General features: G+C 38.5%; 1 protein-coding gene across 1 annotated transcript; it reads left to right on the forward strand.

The window, feature by feature from the left end:
• Positions 1-28: 28 nt before the first annotated feature.
• PURG (purine rich element binding protein G) lies at positions 29-10,072 on the forward strand. The gene is made up of 2 exons (XM_074993841.1): positions 29-155; positions 1,365-10,072. Exon 2 carries the CDS (start codon positions 1,378-1,380, stop codon positions 2,392-2,394), a length of 1,017 nt encoding a protein of 338 aa, XP_074849942.1. The 5' UTR covers positions 29-155; positions 1,365-1,377; the 3' UTR covers positions 2,395-10,072.
• The last annotated feature ends 261 nt before the right edge of the window (positions 10,073-10,333 follow it).

A 10,333-nucleotide genomic window follows, 5' to 3' on the forward strand; every position in this document is an offset into this window, starting at 1 on the left:
GTTCTGTCTCCGTGCTCCTCCGTGTCGCCCGCGGCGGGGCGGACTCGGCCGAGGGGCCTACGGGGGATGCTCTTACCCGGTCCCGTGCGGGCCTGTGCGCGGCGGCCAGGCACAGTGGGAGGCGGCGGCTGGTAAAGGGCGATAGTAGCAATGGAGTAAGTGCCCCCCCCTTCGTCTACCAGCAGGGCTGCGGCCTGGGGGGTCCGGGGGAGTGGGGGCAACTGGGGGGGCTACAGCCTGGGGGGGTTGTCACTGGGGGTGGGGGCTGCCGCCTGGGTGGTTGTCATTGGGGGGGGGCTGCAGCCCTGGGGGAGGGATCGGGAGAGTGGGGGTAACTGGGGGCTGCAGCTTTGACTGGGGTAACTGTGGGGGCAGCAGCCTTGGGGGAGGAATCAGGGGAGTGGAGATAATGGGGCTGCAGCTTTGACTGGGGTAACGAGGGGGCTGCAGCCCTGGGAGAGGGATCGGGGTAGTGGGGGTAACTGGGGGGCTGCAGCATGAGGGAGGGGGAGAGGAGTTGGGGTCACTGAGGGGGCTGTAACTTTGGGAGAGGGGGAGTCACTGGGGCTGCATTCCCGAGGAAGGGAGTCAGGGGGAGGGTAATAGGTGGCTGCCTCCCTGGTGCAGATGTCGGAGGGAGGGAGTCCCGGAGGGGCTGTCCTCTGGAGTTGTGGGGCTACTGGGGGCTGTAGTCTGGGGAAGTAGTCAGGGGAAGTGGAGTTACTGAGGGGTACCAGCTTGGGGGAAGGTGTCATGGGAGTGGGGGTTCAGTGTAGGGCTGCAGCCCTGGGAGACGGGGAGTCACTAGGGGAGTGCTCTGCAGTTCTGTGGCTGGTGGGTGGTTGAAGTTGTCACTGGAGGAAGTGAAGAATTGGTGTGGGTTTACTGGGGGCTGCATTCAGGAACAAATTGGGGGGCAGTAAAGCAGTTGGGTTGGGAGATAAGAGGGGACTGTTTGGTGGTAGAGTGAGGCTATGCCTGTGGCACCCAGTCTTCTGAGGAATCTTCCAGTCACAAATGCTTTAGCAAGATTAGTGGCACTATGGGAACAGTTACTGGGGGAAATGTGACAGTAATTGGGCTGTGGGGGTGATTATCAAAGAGGAAGCATTGTGGGGTGGCTGATGTGGGAGTGTACTAGTGATGGGGGACTGTGAAGGGATGGTTTCCAGGGAATCTTGAGGATGGTATATAGTCTATGGTTAGAAGCAGTCACAGAAATTGGGATCTCTTCCCATGTTCCTGAGTGCCATGGTAGGAGACTAGAGACAAACAATAAACTGAGCAGAGATCTGTTAGGAATCAGCAAAGGTCCCTGACACTCATGTTAAGGTCTGTGTCTGTTTTATATTTGTTATTTTCAGCTGACTGATAAAGATGGAGAGAGGGAGAGGAGGAGGAGGAGGAGGAGGAAGGAGTGTGGGGGGCTCTGGTCTGCACAGGAGCATTTACTCCCAGTCTCAACAACAGTATCACTATCCTGCCTCCTCTCAGGGAGGCTGCATGGAGATCCAGGAGCTAGCCTCCAAAAGGGTGGACATCCAGAAAAAGCGATTTTATCTGGATGTGAAGCAGAGCTCTCGAGGTCGCTTTCTGAAGATAGCAGAGGTCTGGATAGGAAGAGGCAGGCAGGAAAATATCAGGAAAAGCAAACTGACTCTCTCCTTGTCTGTGGCTGCTGAGCTGAAGGATTATCTGGGAGATTTCATAGAGCACTATGCCCATTTGGGCCTCAAAGGTAGTCATAGTCATAGACATGAACACAGCAATGGAAAAGAGCAAGATTTGAGAAGACGGCAACAGCATCATCTGCCTTCTCCTCCAGCATCTGTTGAATCAGAAGAGCATCCTCATAGTGTCCTGAAAACTGAGTATATAGAAAGAGACAACAGGAAGTATTATCTAGACCTGAAGGAGAACCAGCGTGGGCGTTTCTTAAGGATTAGACAAACAATGATTAGAGGACCAGGCATGATAGGTTATTTTGGCCACAATTTGGGACAGGAACAAACTATTGTCCTTCCAGCCCAAGGAATGATTGAATTCAGGGATGCTTTGGTCCAGCTAATTGAAGAGTATGGGGAGGGAGATATAGAAGAACGAAGAGGTGGGAGTGATGAGCCTCTTGAACTCCCAGAGGGGACTTCCTTCAGGGTGGACAACAAACGGTTCTACTTTGATGTGGGATCTAACAGGTATGGCATTTTTTTGAAGGTAAGTGAGGTGAGACCACCTTATCGTAACACCATCACTGTCCCGTACAAAGCATGGACAAGGTTTGGGGAAAACTTTATCAAGTATGAAGAAGAAATGAGGAGAATTTACAACAGCCATAAAGAGAAACGAATGGATGTCGCAGGTGACAGTGGTGAAGAACAAGAGGGTCTGGAATAGAGTGCATTTGAAGTAGTCATCAGGCAAAACAGGAAACCATTAAGTAGCTAGAGGTAATTTAAATATTTCGTAGTTTGAAGAAGTTGCCCCTCATTTTTTGTCAGTCCTTTTCCTTCTGTTAGTAATAACTACAGTATATAATACTTCGGAAATCTGGTGACGTTAAATGACACCCAACATGTCTGTAATTTTTATGAGAATGTCAGTCTCCCAAATCTGTATGAATCAGCTGCTTCAAGTATTGAAGACTATGAAAGTAATTGTGTATCAGCACAAAAATCTGACTTTCTGACCTTTAAATAGTCTAGGTAAGGTTTGTGTTGCACTAGAACAAGATACAAAAAGGCCAGACTTACCTTATGCTGAAAATAATTGGTTCTTGCTTATGACACACTTTCCATAATTGAATAGTGTCTATGCTGAGTTTAAAATCCGAAAAGGTTAATTACAAGTCATCTACCACAAAAATTGATTTTTTGTGGATTTTGTCTACTCATATGAGGAAAAGTAAAAATTTTAAATCCACATCTACTAATTACCAAATTGTAAGCAATGGTCTTTATAGATAAAATCTCAATAACCAGTCAAACCTTTATAAAGGGTAGTCAAAGAGTGAAATATTAATTCCTTAACCGAATAATTTTGTGGCAGTCAAATACTTTGAGTACCACAGAAAAGCAAAGCTGTCTTTGAATTGTGATGGTTATCCCAAATTAAAATAATTCACTTTCATTCATATAAGGTTGAGGACTGTTTAATATGTTCTCAAAATTTAAAAAAACTATTTTTATATTGGTGGTGTTTTGGGGGGTTCAAGCACAGAGCTGGGAAGTGGGCATTTTGATGGCTGAATGAATGTTGCAAGGAAGTATCTAGGGTTTCCTTCCAAATATGTGAGTAATACAGATATAGCGTTAAAAATATGAAGAAAACTTGTTTTGTCCTTTTACTTTGAGAAAAAACCTTTGGGAGATTTTGGTGCACCACTTAATTGATATAAAAATGCTTCTCTAACTTATTGGTAGCACATTTACCAAGCTATCGTCAAAGCTGTGTCAGCATCTCCATCATAAATGATTTTATTAATAGTTTAGTATTCCAAGATAATATCTATGTGCCCACCTCCATCACTCCTTCCCCACCATGTTAAAGGTGGGGCCATGATCCTGCACTGTGATCCACAGGGTCAGACTGGTAGGCCTGCATGAAATCCCCTTGAAGACTATGAGGTCTTGGGCTACAACTTTCTACCAATTTCTGCCTTGAAATCCAAACATTCTGCCTGGAGGGAAAAAGTATAGCATGATCTGTTCAGGGAGGTTGAGTTAGAATGAAGATCATAGAATAACCTAAATGCTTTTGGATCTGAAAGCAAAAACAAATATATTTTTATGAAAAGCTTTTTCGGCATTGTGGGGTGAGTTCAGCTCTCACTGAAATCAACAGGAATCTTTTATTGATATCAATGAAATTGAATTGGACCCTAAATCCCTTTCTTAAAGACTCTATCTTTTTAATGTGTGTGTGTGTTTTTTTTAATGGCTACTGTGTATATATGTGGAAATTTATCACCAACCAAATCATGCTTTAATCATGCAGTTGAGTGTGCATGAGGGTGAACTATCTTTTAATCCAAATGGTACATTTTAATCTGCTCAAGCACACTTATCTGCAACAAACTTGTCCACAGTCTTAATTTTAAACTACGCACACACTTCAAGTCCACACTAAATTCAAACACCTTAACATGTCATTGATCTGCTATACCGTTAGTAATACAAAGAAGGGCGTATGTGTGGATTAGGAGAATAATCTGGCCTGTATTTGGTTGCTAAAAATGATCAATTAAACTCCAAAAAAGCTTGCACCAAAGTCACCAAAGAACTTTGAGGAACATGTTATGCCTGTGACAGAAAACAGCAGGCATAAAGAAATTAATTTCACTGTTTTAGGTGATTCCCTTAGAACTAATAACAAGTTGGCTTATTGTCAAAAATATACTCTAAACTAATCACTAATATATTGATTGATGTTTCAGATATTTTCTTATCCAAATCAAAGTTTTGCTATTTGGTCATTTGAACTACTTTTCGGCTGTTTAGACAATGACCAATCAATTTAAGCTTATAACCTTCATCCTAGGACTTATAATTCAATTGGACAGTGAAGCACTTAAAACAGGAAAAATTAAGGAGTCCAAATTATACAAAAATAACAGTTTATGCTGTTGTTGGCTTGATAGCAGAATATTAGTGAATGATTCATCAATGCCTAAATTACCATCTCACTGATAGCAGCTGCCCATCACAGTGCCTGAAGTAATGATGAATTTGTCAAAACTTCTAATAATCTGGAGTTCTGAGTGTGGGAATTTTTAATGCCCACTTCTCCTCTTGTGCCCCATCTTCAAGTGGTTTTGTTCCCTCTATGCTCAGCATCTTCCAGTCTGAATAATGTTTGCATCACTCGATAATAAAAGATCATTTGTTGGAATTATTCCTACTGAATATGTGCAATATAGATAATCTTGCATTCCATGTGTTCCTTTACTTTTTAATGGAGAGAAAATGTTTTAATTGTGCAAGTCATTAATTAATTTAAAAATATATTTCCTTCACAGGATTTAAAACAAACAAACAAACAAACAAACAGGTGCAAAGTGGCATTGTTATTGCTATCAAGTTGCCATTTTGGAGAGTTAGAGCCAGACTGCAGTTTAGCTATTGTAAGTGCTTCAGTGAAGATGTAGACCTGTGTCATTTTGCACCACTGCTTCATAATAAGTTTTCCTGTATTTATTAATTGGCCTTCAGAAATACAGTGATGTATTATAACAATTACCCCAGGAAGTCAGTATTTGCTGGATGCCGAACAAGCTCAATTCTCGGCTCTGATACACAGGTAGGTGTTGCCTTACATTTTGTAAAATCAGCTAATGCACTTACTTTCTCTTGGTGATACACACCTGAGTATCTGGGACTACATTTGAGCCAGCCATCCACAGTTAAAACACTGACTACTTATTTTCCATAAAAATGTAAAGCTCTGAGGTTTGCAAATCTTATGATTCAAGCATAAGGCTAGCAAACTCAAAATATAGCAATGCAAATTCATAAGTTTGGAAATGGGTTCCTCATTATTTTTGGCAGCATATACCCAGCTTTTGAGAGCAGCAGTATTATACTGCTGTTGTACAAAAAAGCCCATTATAACACAAAGGAATATTGAATTCCAAGTGTATTTTAAATAGATTGTCATTCTTTAAGCCCTAAAACAGCCATGACCTTTAAACTTGAGAAAAACACAAGCTTGTTTGCACTAAAGAGCGTGGCCAAATATAATCCTAGGAGGACAGGGTGAAAAGCATTGGTCTGAATTTCTTGAATTAATAGGTTCTCATGAGAGAATTTTACATTCAAGCCCTTACCTCTATTTTAAAGCTGTGTGATCCAGGCAGAAAGTCTGTCAGTTCTATAAGTAAATAATAATGCACTTTATATTTTGTAAATAATAGAAGCACATTTCTGCTATTAGTCTTGTAGGATATGCTTCTGTAATATATAGTCTAAATTGGTAAGGGATGGTCTCCTGCATGCACATCTGTTGTAATCAATTGATCTGGTTATATTGGTATGATAGAGAAGGCAGGCGCTATCAAAAATCCTTTCAAAACTGAGCCTGATTTTTTTTTCCTCCAGAGGTGTTCGGCACCCAGAACTCCCATTAACTTTATTTGGAGTTGTCGGTGCTCTCCATCTCCGAAAAGTCAGGCTCCAGTATTTTGTAATGAATATAAAGGTACGTTCTTTATTCCTGATCTCTACAGAGCTGGGTTCACTTGGCTTTCACTTGGGTTCACTTGGCTTTCTTCATTCCTGTCTCTGAAGCCCTTATAATTCCAGATATGTTGATTTGGAGTAGTGATGGTTGGGTGGGCTTCTGTGATATTGAAACTAGCCAGTTTGTATTGACTCCAGCCCATCATATGTAAACTTTCTTTCTTGTTAAAGTACAAATATAGTATGTTGTTGGTTGTCGTAGTGCTGTGAGAGACTTGGAAAGTTACATGCACTAGAATGGTAAGGATCACCACCACAGTACTGTGTGGGACACCTTACCAACTGTGATAAAGTACACTGTCCAATTTCAGGAAATTCAGAGAACAAAGCAAATTTTAAAAGAAATTCTCAATTCAGAACTTGTAGAAGCAACAATATTCATTCCTGCATCTCAGAGAGTGGGGAATTTATTTTAATGCAGCAAAACTTGAAAATTCTGCATTAAACTGTATCTGAAATGCAAATAACACATTTCATACAAATACCAATGATATGCATGTACTTGATCCAGAAAGAAATTGTGCTTTAATGTATTAGCAATCAGCTCTTTATCATAAATGCTTCATATGTGTATTTAATGTGTATAAATCCAATATATGTATATTGTAAATCCACAGTAGCTCAGAGAGAAATAATATATTTATCTAACACATTTATCTGTGCAAATTTAAAGATGGGACTTGAAATTCAGTCTCTGCCAGGAACACTGTTTGGTTAAATGTGTTATTTCACTTAGAGCTGTTACATACATTATTTATTGCATCCTTTTTATGATTTCTGCATTTAAATGTTTTGATGTATTATTTATTTGGATTTGGTGGAGAAGGGGATGATATAGGACTCTCAGTAGAGGTGAAGGAAAATATGAGAAAAAATAAAATAACTTAGTTCAAAGTGTCCCATGTGAAATAAGTAGTCCTAGGCTTTATTGGCAGCTTCATATGCAGGTTTACTATAGGCTGCCGTAATATTTCAACTCTGTCTTTAAATTCCCAAATGTTCCAAATCTTTAGGTAGAATAAATATAAAATCCCAGATATGCTGCTAGAAGAGTTAAAAACTGGCTTATTTGTGTAAAGGCCCAAACAAAATTACCAAAAACAATTTTAATGCACTTTTTGCAAAAGGTATTTTAGCCAAATGGCTGCATCCTTTATCTTCAGTGGCCTATTAAAATGACTTAAGCTCTTGGGGAGGAGAATTAGGAGAACTTTTGCTGAGTTAACTGACAACCCTTTTAACCAAAAGTGTAGTCATTTGTGCAGTGTGACTGGATTTATTTTGTTTTTTGATTTTACTGTACATTGTTTTCACAGTGTGAAAAATGAGTTAGCAAGCAGGCTGTAGTCCCATTGCAAAGATGCAAATATATGCTTACAGATATATGAAATCTCAAAAAAATATATAAATATATTAAATCTAAAAAAATCCTAAAAAAATTATACAGATTGCATTTTATTTTGTATGCTATTTCCTTTATGGTGAAAATATCTTAATCCTTCCTATGTTTGATGGCTTTTAAAAAATGACCTTGTTTTTTCTATATGCTTTTTAATAGCTCAGATTTGGAACTGTTTTCTTTATTTATATGAGAATGAAAAAGTACACTACATTTAAAATGCCAGCCATAAAAAATCTTGAGTTATTCTCTTATATACATTTGCTGTCAGCAGAAATTCTAGAATGAATTACAGCAAAGTACTTATGGATCAGATATATGCGTGCATGTATTTGTAAAAGTGTACATATCAAATACATGGCAAGGCATATTCACAATTTTAAACAGAAATTACCTCCTAGTCCTTCAACTTCTGCTGAAGCAAGTAATCCCAAAGCAAGTAGTCACATGACTACCAATTGCAGGGTAGGGCCCATAAAATAATTATTTTTGATGGTAGCTATTTTGCTCTTAGGCTTTGACCCATATCTTCATCCCATTGAAGCAGATGGGAATTTTTCAGAGGGAACATGATTGAGCCAATGTCTGAATTTCATCTTTATGTGGTGTTGAGCATTAGAGTATCAAAAAGATATTTTTTAATTTAGAAACCTTAATCTGCAGTTATTGTTGTACCGTGTATTCTCAATTCAGTATTGAATATAACTACAATGGTGGTGCTAACTAAAGTTATTAAAATTTTAGTCATTAAAATTTTATTGTACTGCTACAAAAATGAAAACTAAGCAAGTGTGATTATCTGAGAGTAGCATAAGATTTGTCCATTAGATTTTTTGTTTGTAGGATCAAAAGCTACATCAGAGTACAGTTCTTGTAAAGGTTATTGATTTCTCTTAACATGGAAAATGCTTGCAGTTCACTATTAGTTTAGAAGCCTATCAGCACTACTAAATCATTGTTTCTGACTTTGTTTATGGTATAAAATCTTGCATGCTGATGGCAGAAATGGTGGCTGTCACAGAATAAAAGCGTCTGAGTTAGGAGCTGAGGCACTCCTGCAATCAGGGATTTTGAAATATAAAAAACAGACATTTAGCTCAGCCGTTTAAAAAGAAAAAACTGTGGGAACTCTAAAAGTTGGTGACAGCCTATTAAATGTTATGGGATTACGAGCTTTCACTATAACTATAATCAAGTCCTTTTTGTGAAACTTTACCAAATCTGAGATCTGTGTTGTATCTGTATTTATACATAGTATAATAATATTTTAAAAATATTAAGATTTAGCAAACTGTGTCATTGGAGTTTAGAGTTGCCAGTTTTGGCTGGATATATTCCTGGAGGTTTCATCACATGATATAATCTTTAATTAAAGATTAATGTTTAATTCCTGGTGACTCTAAGATAGTCCTGGAGGGTTGGCAATCCTGTTCCAGTTCAGTGTTTGCTAGCCTGGAGTTCCATCTCTTGCATGATTGGGGCAACTTAAACACTTAACAAATAAAGTATTTTGTAAATTATAAGAACTATTACATTAAACATAATATAACTGAAAAGGTATGTTTCTAACAGTCCCACTTACTCAAATGGTGCAGCTTCTGGAAAAGAATTAAATAGCCAACTGAATGAATAACAAAAGAGACCCTTTGTGAAATCATTGGAAGCTTTTGCCACTGATACCAGTGGGCTCAGGATTTTGCCCAAAATCAACAGTTTGCAGTTCAAATACTGTCTGTTTAATGGGAATAACTAAGATGATGAATGCCCAGATGAAGAAAACGTTTAGCCATGAAGTCACGTAATATTGAAAACATTTTCTTATGTTGCTGTGCATTATGTTTACTATATTAGAGTTTTTGTATGTAATAGAATATGCTTGGCTGAATTAATTAGAGGTTATCAGTTAATCAGTGTTTTAAAAATGGCTAAAGATGCCTCAGCATCAGCAACAGCTTTGTTTTCTAGGAATATAAAATCATCGGTTTAAAGTACTAAAGACACTTCGATATAAACATAGGGTTTCAGTAGTTAATACAAATAAATAGTTATACTGATCATCATTTAATAATTATATGACCAAACCCTGGCATATTTTTTTTATTTGTTAGAATCAAGACTTTTTTACTGAAAGTTTATTTCTTGTCTTTTGTGCCCGTTTTTTCAGTTCTACAATAACACATTCTTTTTTTCCCCATGTGACCAGAGGTCTCTTTCTGATGGAAATTGAGAGTTGTGAAAACTATCTGGAATGCTTCCCCTTTACACTTTTGCAAATACATCTGTTTTAAAAATGTACCAGACCTCTCCTACGTTACCTATATTTAATATTGAACTCAGAAAATCATGTCACTCATGGATATGGGTTGTTAATTTAAATACTGCCCATTAAATTGTCTTGTTAATCACTGAGGCTGCATCTACACTATGAGATAAAATCACATATAAAGGAGTTAGCCTGATATTAAAACATCACTGTTTTCACTGTAAATACCATTAGTGTGAATTAGTGAGCCCTAATACAGATAACAAATTGTTGGTATTACCGGATGGTTATAGTGTCAATTTAAAATTTAAAATTTCAAATAAAGGCTAGTGTGGAAGCACTATGTCTTTAATTCAAATTTATTAGCCTCCAGAAGTGTCCCGTATGTATCGCACAAAGCTATGTGGGGACCCTCCATGTACGGCCGCTTCTTTCTCT

Source organism: Carettochelys insculpta, chromosome 4, assembly GCF_033958435.1.
Source record: "Carettochelys insculpta isolate YL-2023 chromosome 4, ASM3395843v1, whole genome shotgun sequence".
NCBI classification, from domain to species: Eukaryota; Metazoa; Chordata; order Testudines; family Carettochelyidae; genus Carettochelys; species Carettochelys insculpta.

Bases quoted from the DNA above. Each gene is read 5' to 3' on its own strand.
- PURG (XM_074993841.1), top strand. From the start codon at position 1,378: ATGGAGAGAGGGAGAGGAGGAGGAGGAGGAGGAGGAAGGAGTGTGGGG.